Genomic DNA, 23464 nt, shown 5'->3' with positions numbered 1-23464 from the left:
CCTTAGCAAGCCCAAATAGGAGGGGTACAGTACACAGCGCTAGTAGTCTGGAGCACAGCCAAGACTACTGCATCAGAGAACTACTCACCATTTGAAAAGTAGCTTCTGGTGTGTAACCATATCTTAGTAGAGATAGAGCAGGTCCAGAAGCCATGATTAAACTCTTTGAACAGAGCCTAGACTCCATGTCCTTGACCTCTACTGCACTGACGCCTCTCCTTCAGCTCATGAAAAACTCCATCTCTAGGACAAACTAAGGGAGGAAAAAATCAGGCTTGGTTCACAGATGGACTGGGAAATAAATACGTTGGTGCTAACAGAAAGTGCCTGGCTCTCATAAGACAGTCCCCCTCAAGAGTGGCCCTATTTACAGTAGCCAGGACATGGAAGCAACCTAAGTGCCCATCAACAGATGAATGGATAAAGGAGATGTGGCACATATATACAATGGAATATTACTCCACCATAAAGAGAAACGAAATTGAGTTATTTGTAGTGAGGTGGATGGACCTAGAGTCTGTCATACAGAGTGAAGTAAGTCAGAAAGAGAAAAACAAATACCGTATGCTAACACATATATATGGAATCTAAGAAGAAAAAATGTCATGAAGAGCCTAGGGGTAAGACGGGAATAAAGACACAGACCTACTAGAGAATGGACTTGAGGATATGGGGAAGGGGAAGGGTAAGCTGTGACAAAGCGAGAGAGAGGCATGGACATATATACACTACCAAACGTAAAATAGATAGCTAGTGGGAAGCAGCCGCATAGCACAGGGAGATCAGCTTGGTGCTTTGTGACCACCTGGAGGGGTGGGATAGGGAGTGTGGGAGGGAGGGAGACGCAAGAGGGAAGAGATATGGGAACATATGTATATGTATAACTGATTCACTTTGTTATAAAGCAGAAACTAACACACCATTGTAAAGCAATTACACTCCAATAAGGATGTTAAAAAAAAAATACAAAAACAAACAGAAAAAAGAAAACAAACTTATGGTTACCAATGGGGAAAGGGTACAGGGGGAGGGGGAGGGATAAATTAGGAATTTGGGATTAACAGACAACACACTACTATATATAAAATAGATAAACAACAAGGACCTACGGTATAGCACAGGGAATTATATTCAATATCTTGTAATAATCTGTAATGGAAAGAATAGATAGATAGATAGATGATAAATATGCATAACTGAATCACTTTGCTGAAACTAACATAATATTGTAAATCAACTATATTTTCTAAAATAAAAGCTCCAGGCTTCCCTGGTGGTGCAGTGGTTGAGAATCTGCCTGCTAATGCAGGGGACACAGGTTTGAGCCCTGGTCTGGGAGGATCCCACATGCCACGGAACAACTGGGCCTGTGAGCCACAACTACTGAGCCTGCACGTCTGGAGCCTGTGCTCCGCAACAAGAGAGGCCGTGATAGTGAGAGGTCCGTGCACCACGATGAAGAGTGGCCCCCACTTGCCACAACTAGAGAAAGCCCTTGCACAGAAATGAAGACCCAACACAGCAAAAATAAATAAATTAATTAAAATCCCTGCTGATAAAAATATTTTTTAAAAAAAGCTCCAATAAAAATTCTGGACATCGAAACAAATAAACAAACAAACAAAAAAACCAGAGTGGCCCTAAAGGAGAGAGGAAAAAGCAAATCCTCCTAGTGAGCAGATCTGTAATCCGTATACTTGATGGTCCAATTTGTGTGGAGAGAAAAGTGGCTAGAAGAAAAAGATAGCCACAGACTCCCGGGTGGCAGAAAATGGCTTGGCTGGTTAAGGTCCCAGAAGTAACAAGAGTGGAAGACTGCAGAAGGAATTCTGGGGAAGAGATGTATGTTTCTGGCAGTGGACACTTTGCTTCTTCTGCTAATGCCCATCAGTGTTTGCACAACGGGCCCATGAATGGAGTAGTCATGATGACAAGAGTGGAGACTATGCAAGGGCTCAATAGTATGGCCTCCCTCTCACCAAGGCTTACCTACCCTCTGCCAGTACTACAGATCTAAATCTCTAGCCTTTGATATGGAACAGTTCCTCCAGGAGAAGAACCAACCATTTTGTGGAAGACCGATTACCTCAGACACCTTACATCCTGGAAGAAGTAACAGATCATCCTTACTGGAATAGACGCACTCTCCAGATATGAGTTGACCTTCCTTATCCTCAGTATCCCCTCCAGCCCCATCATCTAAGTGCTTACTGAATGTCTAATCTATTGACCTGGGACCCCAAACGACTGTGTCTCAAACTGAGAGACTGACCCTACAGCCAAGGAGGTGTAATGATAGGCATATGACAGTGATCTTACCATCTACCCCCAGAAGAGGCCAATCTAATAGACTAGTGACATGTCCTTGAAAAGGCTCCGTGAGGTGGATGCCATGATACTCTACCAAAGTTCCTCTTCAGGAAAGAAGGACATATTCCCCCACGTGCTGGGACTGCTGACAACAGATAGGCCTCAGCTGTCAGCCCTTCTTAGGAACTGTACCCACTAAAGGGATCCACTCACCCAAGGGCATGAATCTTCCCCAGGGCAGCCATGACTGATTGGCACAGAGGTATAAAGACTCGGCCTTCTCCCCCCAACTCAGAACTGAATCACAGCCCAACAGCTCTCTCTGCTCAATCCTTGTTCCTTTACATTCCTTCCCTTCTAAAGACAGTGAGCCCAAAGCACTGCCTAATAAACATCCTACACACTAATCTCTGTCCCAGAGTCAGCTACCCAGGGAACCCAACATGCAACATTCAGATAAGACACCAGTTGAAGAATAACACCTTGTGAAATGATACACAACTTCATTTTTCCTAGCTGTTAGGGATACATGAGAAAATAGAGGGATATACATGAGAAAATACACATATATTTATGGTGTTTTGCCCCTAATAGCTAGAATACATGAGTCTGAGAATCAAGGGGTGGAGATCAGAATGGTCCTTCTGATCACCCCTCCCCAAGAACCCACTGAGGAATTGTGCTTCCTACCCCATGATCTTAGCCATGAATGGCTTAGAAACCCACCAACTATAATATAAAGGGGAAACTGTAGCAACCACAGTCAAATGAGGGCAAAGAAACTAAGGGCTTAGAACTCTAGGGGATGAAGGTCCACACCATCTCACAGGCCAGCCAACCCAGACCAGGTGAAGGGCTGACTGAGGCTGAGGGAGACTGGTGATAGAAAAGGTAGATTTTAAATATCAACTAAGGCTTCAATACAGTTACTATCATGGAAACTGTACCTGTTTCACTAACTCTCTTGCCTTAGGTCACTCAGAGATTGCAGCTAGCCATTACCATGAAAAACTTTGTGACTGGTTAGATAAAATTTCTCTCACAAGAAAGAATGGATGGAATAGTGTTCTCACCAAAAAAAAAAAAAAAAGTAAAGAAAAATTGTTCCCTTTATCTCTTTAGTAAACTGGGAGCTGGATATCATGGAGGGTATAATCTGCATGACACAAGTGGGGGACAATATCAGACACTGCTTATGTATCAATGCAGTGCCTTCTACCTTCTGTGTCTTCCAGCTCTCATGCTTTCTTATCCAATTTAAGCAGTAGCATCTTGAGAGTGCCTCACTTCCTACCCATGCCTTGCTTCTTTCCTTTCTTCTCACTCAAGTCCTGCCCTGATGAAGCTACTGCAGGATCATAATTGGTACCCACAGGCTCAAATATACAATGAGGAAAGGCAGGGAAGTGAACACCCTGGACAATGGGAGGCAAGGGTCATTATATAAATTGTTCCCCTAGCCTTTCTTTCCCACCCAGGGATAGTTCTGAGACAGAATTTATGTAACTTCTCAGATATGTGGTCCCATGGTTGGAGCAATTAGTTATACTGGTGGCCAGATGGCTAGCATCTTCATAGGGCCTCTCCCTCCTTGCCTGCATTACTCACCCTGATCTTTCACCTATGACACCTGAGATTGCATTGCCTAATAAAATAATAGCATAGAGGGGACTTCCCTGGCGGTCCAGTGGTTAAGACTCTGCACTTCCACTGCAGGGGGGCATGGGTTCGATCCCTGGTCGGGGAACTAAGATCCCACATGCCATGTGGTGGCGTGGCCAAAAAAAAAGAAAAATTAGCATAGAAGGCTTCTGCCTAAGCTTCAGTTTTCTTGGGAACTATGAACAGCTAAGATAGTTATTACTGTTGATTTTATTGTTGTTCTTATCACCTCATGATTTGTTTAAAAGATTATAATTACTAAGGCATTTAAAGTGCTTAGAAGCACTGCCTAAACATTAGCTACCATCATCAACCTTACCATTACCATTACTGTTACCTTCCCAGCCACACGCACTACCCCAGCCTCTGTTCCCCTCAAACTTTATATTCTATAAAATTGAACTTGTCCATATGTTCCAAGGTGCTCATTCTTGCACTGAGGTGGAGGGACAGGTAGAGACAGAATGCAAAAGTGGCAAGAGAAGGGAGCTGGGGCTCATGCTGTGGTAATCCCCCAAACCTTCAGACTATTCTAAACCTTGCTAATATCTTCCCCTTCAGAACTCAAGCATCACTAATTGTCTAAACCAAGCAAGGTTACTTTTGATTTTATGGTGTTCTACAATATTTATTTCTACACACATATGTGTACACATATGCACATATACAAATATGTTTTGTCTCCCTATCTAGACTGAAGGATCTACTTGAATACCCCTCCTGGGGTCTTAATTCAGGCTGAACTGATTCTGCTGTTTGAGGAAAAGTTTGCTTCACGGCTAGGCAGGCTGAACTAGATTTCTTCTTGCTGTTCTTGGTACTTTCAGTTGTTCACCTCACCTGTCTAGGTACACACCAAAGCAAGAGCTACTTGTCTCTAGCATTTCTTTTCCACAATTCCATGGCTGCTTCTCCTCTAATTAAATAAGACTTTTCCTAGGCAGAGAAATCTACCATTTTGTGGAAAAAGTACAAAAAGACTCCCAGGAGCTCGGAAGTCTTCATGGAATACTCTACTCCACCCTACAGCCATCCTGGTGACTTTAGCTAGCCTGAGTACCCTACCCTCACCATTAGAGCCCCGCCTCGAACACCTTGGGAGGAATTTGTGTGGCGGTGTAGGATCAGGGAAGAGAATCTTTCACAGTTGAGAAAGATGACAAATATTCCCCCGTGTATATCCAATCCCAGACTTCCTATAGTCCACACCTTGTGCCTGGGCTGACTGTAGAGATTTGACAAGTAAATGATGTGGGGTAGTAGGAGAGTTCCTTCCACATCACCCTCACATTTTCCTGTAATCATTTTTCCTTGTCTATTTCATCAGTGCTTGGGTCACAACTGTCTGCCTCCGGGACTGGCTCTTGCTCTTGCTATTTTAATTTTCTCTTACCATTTTCAAAATTAAAGTGGCTCTATTTTTATTCCAGACCTGCCTTCCTCCCCCTCTCAGCAGATTGCTTGGAATATAATCTGTCAAGAGAGAAAAAAGCCTGCTTTCTCCACGCTCAGGATCGCTAAGCTTTTCATCTTCGTCAACCAGAGGGGAGAGCAGTTGTTAATGGGGCTTCCTTTGTAATACATATATCAAACCCAGGCAAAATGAGACCCACAGGATTCAGCAGTGCTGCAGAGTTTCTTGTTAACTTTGTTAACTTTGCGGCTCCCTTACACTTAGATGAAGGATTCCCCACCTATGGAAGGTTTTATCCTCATTGACCTATAAAAAAATAATCACTCTCATGGATTTCTTTAAACCTCAGTTATTTTTAATCTGTAGTAAAAAATTTTAAGACCTTCACCTCTACTGCTTTTAAAAATGGTAATTTTCATAAATACTGTTTTGATACTTTAATAATAGATACAATTAGAGCTGTACTATTAAGGGCTAAAGGCACAACGTACAATAACATTCCATACCTAATGGAAGAAAGTTCTGACTTTGGGCTCAAACCTAGCAAGCCTACCTTTTTTGTACATGAGAACAATCAGTGCATTGTCATTGGTGAATGAATGGCAGTAAACTCTGGATTCATTGGACCTCAAAATGCACCAGAATTTTTGGAGCCCATAAGCTTTTTCTGAAGAAAGAAGAAAATCACAGAGAAACACCTAGACTCTCCACACAAATCAAACACCTCTTTCTCTACCTATAGCCTTCACTTTCCCTCCAATCTCCTATAGCACTGCTCTAGTTAAGTTTATCTGGTTGCAAGAAATTGAAACTCATTCAAATTACTTCAGGTGACACTGGGCTCACTGAAAGGAGGTGCGAGCACAGGAGTCCCAGGAAAAACAAAATCCAGACCTCCCCGCAGGTGATTATGGGTCCAAGGTAACTCAAGGGAGAATTTCATGGATCTTCATTAAGGCATGTAAAGTGACCTGCCATCAACATCAACTTTCCATGTGTCCATGTCTCTCTACCAACCGGCCTCCTCACCCTCTGCTCCCCATCTATCTCTACCCAACGTTAAAGCCTTTGCTGACTTAGAATTTCTTCACTCATTTGTTCCTGTCTCCCCAGGGGAGAAGGAAGGAAAGAACATGAGACTCAGCTCTCGGTTCGCAATGTTCAGTCTCTCACTAGTTCCTGGTGCAAACTTCCAGAAGAATCAGACCCAGCTCCTTTGACTTGTTGTTGTTTTGTGGTTTGCATCAGGCCATATTATAGGTAGCTGGCTGACCTACAGACTGGCTGCCTTGGGGCCATGTGACCACCTCTAATCCAATCAACAGTCACACCACACAAAGCCCATCATATGGTCCCGAGCATTGCACCTAGGAGGGAATCTGAGTGTAGCAGCCACGATGGCTGACTTGGGTACCCCAAGCCCTTACCTTCTCTTAAATAGAATGTAGCACTTAATCATGTAAAATGTTAGGTTGTTCACTAATGTTTTTGTGTATTCATATGTTTTACTCTGAGCGAGTACAATGTATAAGCTACTTGCAGGCAGAGGCCATTTTTTAGAGTTCTGTGTTCTCCATAGCCCCTGACACAGGGGAAGACTTGCACCGTGGCACTCAATAAATATTAACTTATTGATTGCCTCAAGAACCTAGTTATGACAACAACCAAAAAAACGGGTTGTTCTTGAGGCAATGTATACTTGACCAAATCTCCATGTGCCTTCTATGCCCTTTAATTCTGTATTATAATTTTACTCCTTACTGTATCTACTTATAGCAACTTGTCCCACCAAGATTTGAGATTGTCAATGATCACTTATTTCCCAAGGAACATGCTTAGGCACTAGAACGTTCTGAAAAGAAAAACTCAAAGGTTAACCTTTTATTACATGAGAAAAGAAGATTCCATATAAGTTTAAATAGGAGTTTACATGTAACCCTGAGTCAATCAAACTACTTTGATATCTTTATGCCTTCTGGTTCTTCGTAGTTCTGCTAACGTTTAGCCTTCCCATGTGTACCAGTTACCTAATGTTTCCCAAAGGCCTAAAAGGAGCCCCAGAAATGATGTATTCACTTCACCAAAGTCGTCATTTTCCATCTAATTCAGGGATTGCACGGGAATATAGTTTTTGTATCAGTAAAAGTTCACTTCTACAACAGACTTGGAGAAGTAAATGTTATTTCTTTCAAAGATTATACGTTAAGCCCTTTTCCATTACTTTTGGTACATTAAACCTTCTTATAAGTAAATTCAGAATGTAAATAATCCGGGGACATAAAGCATACATGTAAACGTAGCACTCTAGGTAATAAAGTATCAGGGAAATTGTCCTCCATTGTCATTAAATAAACATTTCCTTTTTAACCATTAATTTGCTTAATAAGCCTCCTTCTTTTAAATAAATCGTTATCAAAATGCATTTCAATCCATCTTCTTAAATTGCTTCCTGGACCCATGTATTCTGTCTCTCTTTGGGGGACGTAGTCCCACATAGAGGGCTCTGTTAATGTGTGTGTACAGCATCCTGAAGGATGGCCCCATGTCGTCAGAGTGTTCCAGCTGCACCTTCAGCAGACTGTTCCAACACTCTACTGGGCCACTGTTTCTGGGTGGTGCAATATGTTAAGTGCCCTAAGTATGTGGGAAGCAAAGGGCTGCTGGTGCAACTCCGGTCAATACCGTGGGGCTCTGGGCTACTCACTCATAGATCCTGCTTGTTCTAGATCCCAGATGTACCGCTGCCAATTTACAATGGACTGCTGCTGGGTACACCTGCTTTTATGGCTTGGAGGTTCAGCAAGACCTTGCAAATGATAGGAAGTTCTGAACTCATGGTTACGTGTGCCCTCATCAACAAGTAGTCTGTCTTTACAAGGTACCGTTAGGCTGCTTTTCGAAAGGCAATATGGCCTTACTCCAGAATTTCAGGGGTCTGCACTTTTATTCTCACACCGATAGGGTTTGTCAGATCAACTAGCCCGAGCAACAGACCTGCTTGTACTGCACCCTGGACGGGCTACGATGCCTTTCTTGTTTTGGAGCCCATTCGAAGATGGTGGTCTCTTATGTCACCAAGTATATGGGCCCAAGCACCACTCTTAAATTTGGAATGTGGTACCTTCGAAACCCCATTGTTATCAACTAGTTAAGTTCTGTGCTAACTTCTCCTACTATCAGGCATGCTCTGCAAAAGAGAGCCAACACTGACATGCCTAATGATGCTGGGGCACCTTTTACAAGTGCACCCTCTTGGTGGCCTTAGTAAGTTTGTGTCCTTTGCCCATAGAACATAATGCTCTGGTGGATCTTCTGGCCTCACATATCTCCACTCCAGCATGCCCACTTCCCTGAGATTTTTGTTTCCTTCCTCTGGTATCGGCAATGATAATGCTGGCATTTCTACTTCGCTCAGCATGGGCTATCATTTCCTCTTGCTTCTAGAAGCCACTCAAGCAGTGAGTTTGTGCTATGCCCTGGAGTCTTTGCCAAGATAGTAAATCTGTGTCCTAAGAAAGTACCTCCAAGCCATTAATCTCTTCTTTACCCAATCTTATGTTCTGGCCCCTCAAGAACCCTCAAAATCCAGTACCATGGGCACTCCACTAGCTCCTGTCAGTACCTGCTGGCTAGGTCTTATAACTCCCTGAGAGTATAATACCATTCCTCCCTTATTAGACCCAGGACATCCCTAACTGGGACATGCTATGACTTAATCCCAGTTATAGGAATAGCAGCCAAGAGAAGAGGTAGGGCCTTATCTTGATGGGGGCAGGGTGAAGCCCGTTACCTTGCAGGAGAATGGTCTACAGTGGCTTCTCTCATGAAAGAGGTATATATTAGCTCTTACTAGGGAAAGGGACCACCTCTGCAAGCTCTGAGAATTCAGAGGAGTTTGAAGAGTCAACATATGGGAGACAAGCAACAAAGTGTCCCCATCCCATGCGTCAGGATAGGGACAATTTTCTCAACCAGGGGCCTGACTTTGGCATAACAGACCTGCCTCAGCTGTATAATCAATTGTCTTTGAAGCTCAGGAATCTATTTCATCTTGATTTTGGTCTTTTTCTTCTCTCCCAATTCTGAAGATACAGACCTCTTTGTAAGCTACCAAAAGGGCTTCTGACCTCCTTAGCTATCAATTTTTAACTGCCTTCAGCTTTTCATTATCCCTCTAATAAGCCTCAATGCAACTTAATAACAATCAGGCAGTTCCATTTCCCTTGTATGGATGTTTTCCCCCTGTATTTTTCAAATGCCTAAACCAGTACATTGGAACACCTCTCAATTCACCAGGGAAAGTTTTTGCAATTGGGCCAACATCTTGTGTCAGAGACTATCTGTGCCCCCACACAGCACCTGGGATAGGGTTCTCCTTGCCAACCAGGCAGTGAGTGATCTAGGCCCAAAACCTCATCTTACCACCTGTTTTCTTCAAACACTTCTGGAACCACTGTGTCAGTTGGGTCCTCTGGGAAGCAGATAGATGCTGGGACAGATTTAAGAATGCAGATTGAGGAGTAATAACTGTGAAAAGAAAAGGAAGGAGGTAGGATTGGGCAGGGAGAGATGGCAGACCATCATGCGTATTGGACAACAAACATCTCTGCCCGCCCAGTGAGACCCTTTGAAGCAAAGTCATCCATTAGGGGCGTCTGGCTCAAAGGCCGAGGTGGATCTGAAGACGTAAATAGCAGGAGACTGCCAGTGAACCACATTCCTTACAACTTAGTAACAAGTCCTTCTTTGAAGGGGGGTCTGAACAGAACAATGCATCTCTGGGTCTGCCACTAAGATAGCTAAAATTAAAAAGTCTTTACCCTATATGTGGGCCTGAATAAATATTGACCTAATTAAGGCCAGACTGCCCTCTGTGGACATTTGGACAAATTCTACCTGGCTTAATGAGGCCCTCAACCCTCTCTCATCTCCAAAGCCTCAAAGTGCCTCTGAGATTTTTTCCTAGTGTGTACCCAGATGTCTTCTTAACATCTCCATGTCAGAGGAGACTGGGAAAACCTTAGAGAGAGAGGCAAGTTTAAACAGCACTCACACCTTTAAAACTCCATCGTATTTTCTAACTAGCTTGCTCTGAAGAGGAAGTCAAATGGCTTACAGTTGGGTCAACCAAAAAACTAAGTCATGGCATAAATTCTCCAATCAGGCTCTGAATGTCAAATAGCTCCCAAGTTGCCATTTTGCAGGTTAAATTACATTTGTCATAGTATTTTTAAAAAAATGCTGAAGATAAAATAACAGCCTAAGCCCTGACTTTATGATGCTTTCAGTGTTTCCGAGCATGTATAGGAATTCTACAATGCTAAGACCAGAGTGAGGAAGACATTCACACTCTAAGTTTCTGCTTGAGAGCTATTGCTCAAAGGAGCACCTCCTCGGGAGCTAAAAACAATATCATTTTCAGGAGCCAGCCTGTTTGTTGACATTTTAGGGAAGCTTTGGACATTCTCAAAAAGAGTGAATCTCTAGGCCACAAAAACAGAAGTCTCTTCTCCCAAGGAGAATTGTTATGGATTACAGAATGTGTCCAACCTGGATAAAAGCAATACTTAATTGTAATTAAGTTAAATGCTAATGTTATCAATGAATAATCTGATTCAGAAGCTTGGAAAAGTGTTTCCCAGAAAGTGAAGAAAGGTGTGGTAGTCCCTGGAGGAAAAAATAATAATAATAACAGGTTTTGGATGCTCTGTGGTCCAAGAAAGAAACAGAGGAAGGAAGAAATGAGGAGAATCAGGATTTGTCTAAATGAAGTGCCACCTGAGCTCAGAGAGGACCACAGGGGACCAAGAGACATTGACGATGGAATTCACTAAGTAAGACTTCAGAGTTCTGTGGTCACCAGTTGGGCTGATGGTTCAAAGGACCAGGAGAAATTGGTTTTTTCCTGAGGTGAAGTGAAGCAAATAGCTATGTCCCACATTCCCAAAGACCACAGAAATTGAGTTTGCTAGGGCTCTGGGGATAGAAAGAAAGCTGACTATCAAGAAAGGCCAGTGACCTCAAGGTTAGGGCAAAAGAAGCAGCTCAGTAATGGCCACATAATTTGTGGGGGCCAGTGAAAATTTTTAAGTGTGAGGTCCCTTGTTCAAAAATTATTAAGAACTTCAACATGGGACAACTGAGCATTAAGCCAAGTGCAAAACCCTTCTGAGCAAGGGGACCCTGCAACTGCACAGGTTGAACACCCATGAATCCACCCCTGAAGAAGCCAGGTATGTTAGCCATTCATTGCTGGGGGAGGAGAATTAGGCCCTACGTTTGAAGACAGGAGCATCAAAGAATTTGTGGACACATTTTAAAACTTTCACAGCTGGCCTCTGGTCAGAAATTACTTACAATCCTCCTACATGCAGAATGGAGTCACCTCCCAAGATCCCTCAGATGTCTCATCCCTTTATGTCATCAACTCAAACTCCAGGACATGGGCATCTAAATCAAGTCCAAATGAACATGACCAAATTCTGTTTCCCTATTGCTGTATAACAAATAGCCCCCAAATGTAGTAGATTTTAAAAATAAATATTTCCTATTACAGTTTCTGTGGTCAGGGGTTCAGGAGCAGCTTAACTGGGTCTGGCTCGAGAACTCTCCTGAGGCTGCAGCCAAGATGTCAGTGAGGGCTGCAGTCATCTGAAGCCTTGTCTGCGGCTGGACAGTCCGCTTCCGATGACTCACTCACGTGACTATCGGCAGGAGGCCTCGGTTCCTAGCCACATGGGTCTTTCCATTAGGCTTCCTGAATGGGGAAACAGGCTCTCCCCAAAGTGGATAATCCAAGAAAGAGAACAAGAGCAAGTCACTATGCCTTTTATGTCCCAATTTTAGACATCAGACACCATCACTTCTGCCATATTCTAGCATTAGAAGTAAGTTGCTAAGTCCAACCCTAACTCAAGGGAAGGGTAACTAAGCTCCACATCTGGAATTGAGGGAAAGATATCAAAGAATTTTAGGACCTATTTTTAAACCACCGTGCTGACAAATTCAGTACTTATACCGAGCATTCTTTCACTCAGGAATACTTTCTTACAAATAAATTATTCTTAGTTGCATAAAAGGCAATAGTAGAAAAAGCAATGGCCCTAAGAAAGATCCCAAAGCCTTCCAGTGGTGACAAGAAGGAGATCCCCGATGTTCTGTGTGTGCAAAGGCCATTCTCCCCTTCACTACTGACACCATTCTGTCTTTGCTTAAACCCTCCTGGGTCTGTCTTGTGTTGGGGTGTCTATGACTCTGAAACAGAGGGAAGATGGTTATATGGGTATTATACCTGCATCCTGACTTCATCAATACCACATATCTAGCAGAACAGGCCAGCGAGCCAAGTAAGAACAGGGAGTGACTGCTTCTTTTTTTTTTTTTTTTTTGTATTCAACTCTTTATTTTAGTAAAATCAGAAAAAACACAGCACATGCAGTGCTAGCATCTAAAACTAATACTTTAAGCAGTTAATAAACTTACAGTGACTTGAGCGCTTTGATATTTACATTCATTCAGCAAATTTATTTCTTATTTACTGAAAATATTGCTGGCTGACAAAACAATGTAAAAGTCACTGATTATGGCAATACACAAAGATAACCACACATCTGAGAACTACAATTTGCCAGACACTGAAAACCAAAGCAAACAAAGTATGTACTAAATAAAACTCTGAGAACCTTTGAAAAGGTGGACACTTCATATCAGTGTTTACAATTGTTTCGTTAATATTTTAAGACAAAGGTATCAAAACCTTGGCATGTTGTAATTTCAAGTTGCCAATTTTGCCTTAAATTTTGTCAGAAAGTTACAGCTACCTACATTGCCAATGCTGGGTCTGCTTAATTTGACTCAAGTTCAATAGGACTTAACATTAAAAGCTCACACTACCCTGAAATATTTTATTTCACATACGGTGACATTCAACATTCAAGTGCCAGTGTTTTTGTACTTTTGGTCAAGTTTCTTTAAACTTCCAAAGAATCACTTTTAGGCTTACAAAAATAAACATTTGTCAAAATGTTCAATAAATATTACACAAACTAGCAGCAAAAAGTATCTAAAATCTGTCGTGCGCAAATAGTTTTCTTCTCAACTATCATTCCATGGTCCCAAATAAAATTTTAGAATCTAGTTCTTACCAAGCTGCGTTCAACAATTTCCAAGAGACAAAAATAAGACTGGAAATTTAAGGACACGCACACAGACATATATATAAAATTCTCTGAACGTGCAATAAAATAAGTATTCTGTAAAAATGTATGGGCAAAATGTACAAGAGTCTAAATCTATACTAGTTGAAATAGCACCGTAACGACCTCAATACTGTCAAGTGCACCTACAATAAAGTTTTAGAACAAGGCACAATACACTTGAAAATCTATTGCACTTTAAGAAATTTTTGCCTTCTGAAGCCATTGTAAAGATTTGCCTATAAAGATCACTATATTCCAACCACAAAATCAGCACAGAATTCCAAGTGGCAGAGGCATTTTTAGTTGGTGAACAATCATCTTTGGCCAAATTTAGCAGAAAGTGACTATAAATACAATGGAAACCTATGCAACTAAAATACATTAAAACTGCACTATATAGAAATAACACCTTGCACAGTTTAGTACATATTTCCAACCTGTGTGATCTCAAGGATTTCAGTGTTTGTTGTTACTCTGATTTACAAACTCTACAAATGTAAGTCATTTTAACATTTCAATGCAGCCTAAACAGAATAAAGAGAACCTGCATTAAAATAAAAGCCTGCTGCACAATCCCTCCTGCTCATATCCTGTTTACCAAAAAACATCAACACTAGCATGCATTAAAGACCAAAATCCAAGCAGGCCCTTAAAAGGACTGGTCACTGGCATGGTCAGCCATTTTACCATCTCAATTTTATTTAAAAACATCTAATTAGATAAAAATTTCTGCTAAACACTTTTGTTATCCAAACTTTTAAACTTTTCCTATAATGTGCCCACATTTGCCTAGCTTAGAATAACCTAAACATTAATAGAGGAACTGCTGTATTTACTTGCATTAACTTCGAAGAGTGCTTTGAAAAACATATGGATGTATTCATACATGCCACCTCATCATGACTGGAACGGCTTATTTAAAGCCTGCAAGTGCCCATCCAGGATAGAGTGAGCAAGTCAGAACTTCAACTTAGTACAGGCTGCCATATTAGAAACTAATTCTGCTGTAAGATGTTTCCCTCCCCACTCTGTAAGTTATCAAAAAGTCCTAATGCAGGATACCATCCAAGATTTTTTCTTTTTAATATCTACGGATAAACTGATGATCCCTGTTAAGTTGTATCACACCTCTGCGCCAAGGTTTGAATTTAGACCAAGTTGAGTGGATTTACTTTGTCAAAACAATTGAAAACTCAAGCATTACTGAGACAACAGGACATCAAAATAATAAGTTGCCTAAAGGTTAAGTCACAGTATATTAACAAACAAATGATCCTCAGTCATAAAATTATAAATGCAGTTTGGGATGGAAATAAGCAGGAGGGGAGTTAATCCAAACTACAGCAATTAAGTTTTCACACCAACTTTTAATACGGTTGTTGACTGTTACTTTCTTTTCTTCCCTTGGCTTTGAGCTCCCTTGAATTTTCAGGAGAATCACAGTTGGTAATGTACTGCTAGTTCTTGAAGCTACACAGTATAGTCTGGCTAAGTTACATGTGGTTTCCATAATAGCTTTTTCAAAAGGATGACTTTGCTGTGAAGCGGATTCAGTTGCCCCACCAGTCAACCCCCTGAGAACTGCAATTTCCTCCGTATCCATCACTACTGTAGAAGCCTCCATAGCCACCTCCACCAAATCCTCTGCTGCTGCCATGACCACCTCCACCACTGCGGCTGCTGCTTGCATTACTACTAAAGCTAGAACTGCCAGAACCGCTACTTTGTCGATAGTCTCGGGCACCAAATCCTCCACTGAATCTCTTAGAACGCCCACGATTGCTACCCTTATACTGGTGTTCATAAGCCATATTTTCTAACCAAGATGGCACTTCTTGTTTAGCTTCAACAAGAAGATCCAACAAATCCTTTGTGATATTTATATTTCTTTCATTGAAAAATGACGTGGCAAGACCAAGGTTTCCTACACGTCCTGTACGGCCAATCCGATGTACATACTCCTCAATATCACTTGGCAAATTAAAATTGATAACATGTTTCACATTTGAAATGTCTAGTCCTCTTGCTGCCACAGCGGTAGCCACTAGAATCGGGCTTTTTCCTGAGCGGAACTGGTGAAGGGCTTCCTCTCTATCTCTCTGTGATCGGTCCCCATGGATACTGGTACAAGCATATCCTTCATGGTATAAGAAATCCTCCAGAGAATCAGCACCCTTTTTGGTCTCCACAAAAACTAAAGTCAGTGAATTCTTCCCTGTTGCATTTAAGAGGTCAAGCAGAAATGACCGTTTATCTGACTCTTCTACCCAAACTACTTTCTGTGTGATGTTCTCAGAGGTAGAGCCAACTCTACCTACGGCCAGAAATATATATTCATCCAAGAAATCACGAGCAAGCATCTGAATTTCCTTAGGAAAAGTAGCACTAAACATCATGGTGTGGCGGACACCCTTGGGTGGCATAGTATCTTCTTCAACTATACGACGTATTTGAGGTTCGAACCCCATATCCAGCATCCTATCAGCTTCATCCAACACTAAGTATTTGCAGAAATCTAACCCAATCTTTCCTCTTTCCATCATATCCACCAGGCGACCTGGAGTGGCGACTAACAAGTGACATCCACGTTCTAAGTCTCGAATCTGCTGACCAATATCAGCACCACCATATACCACACAAGGACGAACTCGAGACCGGTATGAAAATTTTCTGGCTTCCTCATAGATCTGTACAGCCAATTCTCTAGTTGGGGCTAAAACCAAGGAGATTGGATATTGTTTACGGCGTCCATACCTTCCATTTTCCTTCACAGCCTTCAAAGCTTCGCCTGGACCATCTGTATAAATTTGACTCAAGATGGGCAAAAGGAATGCTGCAGTTTTTCCAGACCCTGTTTGGGCACAAGCCATCAAGTCTCTTTTTCCTTTAATAATAGGAATGGCATGTTTTTGCACTGGAGTAGGACGAGTGTAATGAGTAAGCTCAATGTTACCCATGATAATTTCTCCCATCTCAACATCACTGAAACTTTCAATATGTGGAGGACAGTTATTGCCGGTTGCCTCTACTGGTATGTCATCGTATTTCTCAAAGTTAATCCCAGTGTTTCCTCCAGAAAAGAGTTCCTGCTCCAGGCGTTCACTTGGTGGAAGTGGTTTTGACCAATCGTCTTCATCTGACTTGTGACACCAACGACTGCGTCCACTACGTTCAAATTTGCCAAAGCCAGTTCTGTCACCACGACTGCCAATACCATCATTCCGTTCACGATCATCAAACCTTCCCCTTGATCCACTTCCTCGATCACTGAAATAACTAGACTTTCCTCTTGAATCTCGAGACCCGAAACTGCTGTAGGCATCCTTGTCTTTACTACAACTCCACTCTGAACTGTCCTTATCATAAAATCCTTTAGATGCTTCCCTGTTCCTTAAGTGAGGAGGTATATAGCGCCCTTTGCTTGCTGTACTTCCTCCTCCACTCCGATTATCAGGGGAGTTCAGGTCTAGACCAGAAAACTGCTGGTCCAGCCCGCGCTCATTTACCGGCACGTGACTCATGCCTGAAGAGAAGCGAGAACTCCCGGTCTCCTGCTGCAGGTCTAGCGTATCCTGCCAGGCCGAAAGAGACCCCACGTCAGTACTTAAGCGGTGCGTCTTCCTCCTCCGTTCCCCACGCCCGCCACCAACCACTTCCGTGACTGCTTCTTAGAGTCACACCAAGCCTGCCTTCTGCAAAGAACATGACTGTTGTAGGGGGACTTTTGCTTGTCAACTTTCCTACTCCCCTTTCTGTACCTTCTCTCTTCCATGCTATGGAAAACCTAGATCCTTTTCCCTGAATATGATCCTCTGTTGCAAGGAAACACAAAGCAGCCCAAAGCACCCAAACTCAAAGCAGCCCAAGAATAACCTGAAGACCTCAGGCATCTACATACCCGGGTTTGTAGTCAGTAAGAACCAGTAACATAGACACAAATAGGAGATAGAACCTCCAGGAAATGACCAAGGATTGGTAAGAGATAGATGAGGAGCAGTATAATGGATCAAAAAATATGCAGAGAAATCTAGAAGCCAAAGGAGGAAAATGCTAAGGAAGTACTTAGATAAGGTTTAAAAAAATGATGAGATACAAAAGTGGTACAATGTTGAGGCAAAATCAGGCAACATATTTGGATATTATTTTCCTAATAGAGACTATAAAAGTCATAAGGAGTCATTATAGTACAGCGGAAAAAACACAAAACTTAAAATCAGGTATCTTGAGTTATAATTTTGACTTTGCAATTTCTACTTATGTGACATCAGACAAAGCATTTTGCCACTTTTAATCTCTTGTAAGTGCATGAGTGTGTGACTGAGAGGGAGAGAGAGAAACTGAGATTGTATCTGTCCTAATTTTCTCACAGGATGTTCTAAGGAGCAAGTAGTATGTAGCAAGAGCTTAAGCTGTATATCTACAATGAATCAGAGAGATCTAGAAATGTTTTTCTAGGCATATTAAAAAAAAAAACTATATCTCAGAGGTTTCCATGAACTGAATGTTTGTGTCCCTCTCCAAATTCCCATGTTGAAACCCTCATCCCAATGTGATAGTATTTGGAGGTGGAATCTTTGGGAGGTAATTAGGTCATGAGGGTGGCACCTTCATGAATGGGATTAGTGCCCTTATAATAAGAGGCCAGAGAGCAAGCTAGCCCTCTCTCTTCCATATGAGGATACCATGGGAAGCCAGCAGTCTGCAACCTAGAAGAACTGTGAGAAATAAATGTCTGTTTTTTATAAGCTCCTCAGTCTGTGGTAATCAGTTTTAACAGCCCAAACTTACCAAGACAAAGGTCAAGACTTCCCAAGTAACTAGGAAATAAAATGCCTTTCAATTAACCCCTCAACAGTATATTGAATGAGGGAAGGCAACACTTTCAATCAATCCCACAGCTTCACTACTATAAAGGGATTCAAGCTCCTTTGTCAATTTCACCTTTAAAAGTCCAGAATCTTGAGGCTTGAATTTTATAGCCAGACCTGGACCTCGTAACCGTGACCAGGTAAGCATAGTGCCGTGATTTAAAAGTAGCCACCCTAGATTGTTTGGGGACCAGGAACCTATGACATGGTAGCCCCCACACATATAGATTAGAACCATAGGAATGACAAAATAGGCATTTACAAAAGAAGAGGATTATATATCTGAGAAGAAGAGAGAAGGAATTCTGAGCAAATGAAACAATAGTTGTACTTTTCAGGAAAAAAAAAAAAAAGGAAAAAGGTAAGGTCATTGAAGGGAATTGAAAAATAAGGTCAATCCATCCCATGCCCTAATTTCAAAAAGCTGAGAGAGGTGCACCAATGCAATGTCATACACTCTGAATTTAACCACAAATGGAGCAAAGTTACTGCCTTCCCAATAAGGGTAATGTCAAGTTAGAAGCATTTAGGGTAGGGAAGAATATGGCAGTAGGCCATGGGAAGGGAGCCACAGGTAGCAGGAATGCCATGATCTAGCCAGGAGAGACAGGGACTCTCTGGGTGACTCTCTAGAAGAGACTGGAGACATTTGGGAACAAAGACAGTAAAGACTCTGCTAGTACTGCTGTGAGTCAGAACAAAACTGTAGTGTTGATTTATGCCTTAATTATATTGCCTAGGCTGTTGTTGCTTGGGAAACCATTGACTACTGAAATAATAAAGCCAAAGAGTTCAACAAATTAAAGGTATCAATTTTAGAAGTGGTAGGAAACATCTACTAAAATGAGGCAGAAGGGAACCAGCATTCATAGAGCAACTATGCTCTGAACTAGGAAACTTACATTAGGTCTCATTTAACCTTCATAAGCCCTTTATGCGAATACAGAATACAAGTTCCCTGAGGCTGAGTTTTTGTCTGTTTGGTCATTGCTGTATTACCAGAACCTAAAACAATTCCTGCAACTTAGAAAGCACCTAATAAATACCTGCTGCTGCAAAAATGAATAAATACAATTGTCTCCATTTCTCAGATGGCAAACTGAGATTCAGAAAGGGTAATTAAATTGCTGAAAGTGACACAACTAACCAAGATTTTAAACCAAATCTGTCTGACATTATCAAAGCCTACCTCCTTGGAAGTCATTTTCTACCAAGAGCAGAACTTCCAAAAATTTCTGACTCCACTTATTATTTAAACTCTTCCAAAAGAGTTGGAAGGACTTAGTATATGACTTTCCTGCTATTTTGTCTTTCAAAAAGTTAAGAAAACAGGTATTCCATACTTTGACCAATAAGAAAGTAGTAGTCCATGAAACAGTTGTGATAGAAATCTTAAGGAACAATTGTATATACCATAAAAAATGATAAGAATCTCGGTATAACTGGGCATGTATCCTAGACACTTTCTTAATATAAGTGGAAACCCAGGGTTAGACTATCTGAAAGGGAAGATACTTTTCCAGCATTAGAGCTTCTCAAAAGGAAAATTCTACCATTATAAATTTCCGCAGAGAGTTTTTAAAGGGAAAGATACTTAAAAACAAAAAGCAAACCAACAAACCAAAAAAACCCCTAAACCCTGACCCTATCATAAGCCTACCAATGAGAAACAAGTAACAGCAGTTTGCCTCTGAGAAGGGGCAAGAGTATGGAGAGAGACCCCCTCATTGGCACAGGCATGCAAGACCAAATGGAAGCTGAGAGTGGACTGGAATTCTGAGAAAAATCCTGCTGCAGCCTCAGGGCCCACACAGAACACAATGTACCAGCAGCCTAATGTTGAAGGAATTTGAGGTCTCGGGTAGACTAAAGGTAACTATAAAAATAACCCACAAAAGTTTAACTATTGACTAGATTAGCTCAACCACCTCCCACTAAAAGCCCAACATAAAAAGAGGACTGCTCATTTCCTGACATAAATTCTATTTTACTCATTCTCACTATTCTATACACAGCATCCAGGATCAAATTTTAAAAATTATGAGACACACAAAAAAGAAACACAGTCACACATCATCAAGGCATAAAGTATTCAACAGAACCAAACCAGACTGTGGCTTTTTCTTTACATCCTTAGTTGTAGAAAGTCTGTTCTGCTAGTCTTCAGTTGTTCTCAGAGATGTTGTTCTATATGTAGTAGGAGTTTTGGTGTGTCTGTGGGAGCAGGTGAGCTCAGGATCTTCCTAGTCCATTATTCTGACCTGAGAGCCTAAAGTTTCTTTTTTCTCTGGCTGTCTTCAAGATCTTTTCCTTATCTTTGGTTTTCATCAAATTGATTATCATGTACATATTGAAAGAAAGAAGTAAAACTGTCACTATTTGCAGATGACATGATACTATATATAAAAAAAACCCTAAAGAGTCCACCAAAAAACTATTTGAACTAGTAAATGAACTTAGTAAAGTTACAGGATGCAAAATTAATATGCAGAAATCTGTTGTGTTTCCATACACTAGTAACAAGCTAACAGAAAGAGAAATTAAGAAAAGAATCCCATTTACAATTGCATCAAAAGAATAAAATACCTAGGAATAAATTTAACCAAGTGGGTGAAAGACCGGTACTCTGAAAAGTACAATATACTGATGGAAGAAACTGAAGACAACACAAACAAATGGAAAGGTATACTGTGCTCATGGGTTAGAAGAATTACTGTTGTTAAAGCATCTATATTACCCAAAGTAATCTTCAGATTCAATGCAATGTCTATCAAAATGCCAAAGACATTTTTCACAGAACTGGAACAAATAACCCTAAAATTTATAAAGAAACACAAAAGACCTCAATTTGCCAAATCAATCTTAAGAAAGAAGAATAAAACTGGAGTGGAAATCCCACTCCCTGAGTTTGAACTACACTATAAAGTTATAGTAATCAAAAAGGGATGGTACTGGCACAAAAACAGACATGTACATCAATGGATCAGAACAGAAAGCCCAGAGCAAACCCACATTTATATGGTCAATTAATTTTCAACAAAGGAGACAAAACTACACAGTGGGGAAAAGACAGTCTCTTCAATAAAAGATCCTGGGAAAACCAGATTGCTCAAGGGATCAATCCAAGAAGAAGATATAATAATTATAAATGTTTATGCACCCAACAGATACATAAGGCAAATGTTAACAACCATGAAAGGGGATATCGACAGTAACACAATAATATTAGGGGACTTTAACACCCCATTTACACCAATGGACAGATCATCCAAACAGAAAATAAATAAGGAAACATAAGCTTTAAATGACACAGTAGACCAGATAGATTTAATTGATATCTATAGAACAGTCCACTCAAAAGTGGCAAAATACACATTCTTCTCAAGTGCACATGGAACATTCTCCAGGATAGATCACGTCTTGGGTCACAAATCAAGCCTTGGAACATTTAAGAAAATTGAAATCATATCAAGCATCTTTTCTGACCACAACGCTATGAGATTAGAAATCAAATACAGGATAAAAAACTGTAAAAACCACAAATACATGGAGGCTAAACAGTGCTCTACTAAATAACCAAGAGATCACTGAAGAAATCAAAGAGGAAATAAAAAAATACATAGAAACAAATGACAATGAAAACACAATGACCCAAAACCTGTGGGACGCAGCAAAAGCAGTTCTAAGAAGGAAGTTTATAGCAATTCAATCTCACCTCAAGAAACAAGAAAAATCTCAAATAAACAACCTAATACTACACCTAAAGCAACTAGAGAAAGAAGAACAAAGAAAACCCAAAGTCAGTAGAAGGAAAAAAATCATAAAGATCAGAGCAGAAATCAATGAAATAGAAATGAAGAAAACAATAGCAAAGATCAAAAAAACTAAAAGCTGATTCTTTGAGAAGATAAACAAAATTAATAAACCCTTAGCCAGACTCATCAAAAAAAAAGGGAGATGACACAAATCAATAAAATTAGAAATGAAAAAGGAGAAATCACAACTGACACCACAGAAATACGAAAGACTATAAGAGACTACTACAAACAACTATATGCCAATAAAATGGACAACCACGAAGAAATGGACAAATTCTTGGAAACGTACAATTTTCCAAGACTGAACTGGGAAGAATTAGAAAATATAAACAGACCTACCACAAGCAATGAAATTGAAACTGTAATTAAAAATCTTCCAACAAACAAAAGTCCAGGAACGTATGGCTTCATAGGTGAATTCTATCAAACATTTAGAGAAGAGCTAACACCCATCCTTCTCAAACTCTTCCAGAAAACTGCAGAGGAAGGAACACACCCAAATTCATTCTACAAAGCCACCATCACTCTGACGCCAAAACCAGAAAAAGATATCACAAAAAAGAAAATTATAGACCAATATCACTGATGAACATAGATGCAAAAATCCTGAACAAAATACTAGCAAATAGAATCCAGCAACATATTAAAAGGATTGTACACCATGATCAAGTGGGATTTATCACAGGGATGCAAGGATTCTTCAGTATATGCAAATAAATCAATGGGATACACCATATTAACAAATTAAGGAATAAAAACCATATAGTCCTCTCAATAGATGCAGAAAAAGCTTTTGACAAAATTCAACACCCATTTATGATAAAAACTCTCCAGAAAATGGACACAGAGGGAACCTACCTCAACATAATAAAGGCCATATATGACAAACCCACAGCAAACATCATTCTCAATGGTGAAAACCTGAAAGCATTTCCACTAAGATCAGGAACAAGACAGGGATGTCCACTCTTGCCATTCTTATTCAACATAGTTTTGAAAGTCCTAGCCACAGCAATCAGAGAAGAAAAAGAAATAAAAGGAATACAAATTGGAAAAGAAGTAAAACTGTCACTGTTTGCAGATGACGATATTATACATAGAAAATCCAAAAATGCCATCAGAAAACTACTAGAACTAATCAATTAACTTGGTAAGGTTGCAGAATACAAAATTAATGAACAGAAATCTCTGGCA

The 23464-nt window shown here is 40.7% G+C and overlaps 1 protein-coding gene and 1 long non-coding RNA gene across 3 annotated transcripts in view; both read right to left on the bottom strand.

Moving 5' to 3' along the window:
- Positions 1–23464, bottom strand: part of LOC137230488 (uncharacterized) — a 204733-nt gene that overhangs the window by 58359 nt on the left and 122910 nt on the right. The window lies entirely within an intron of this gene.
- On the bottom strand, positions 12774–17234 carry LOC137228865 (ATP-dependent RNA helicase DDX3X-like). Its single transcript, XM_067745902.1, has one exon. It carries the CDS (start codon positions 17103–17105, stop codon positions 15135–15137), a length of 1971 nt encoding a protein of 656 aa, XP_067602003.1. The 5' UTR covers positions 17106–17234; the 3' UTR covers positions 12774–15134.

The sequence above is a fragment of the Pseudorca crassidens genome, chromosome 1 (genome assembly GCF_039906515.1).
Source record: "Pseudorca crassidens isolate mPseCra1 chromosome 1, mPseCra1.hap1, whole genome shotgun sequence".
NCBI classification, from domain to species: domain Eukaryota; kingdom Metazoa; phylum Chordata; class Mammalia; order Artiodactyla; family Delphinidae; genus Pseudorca; species Pseudorca crassidens.
Note: the sequence above shows the minus strand (reverse complement) of the source record. Positions and strands in the feature narration are given on the sequence as shown.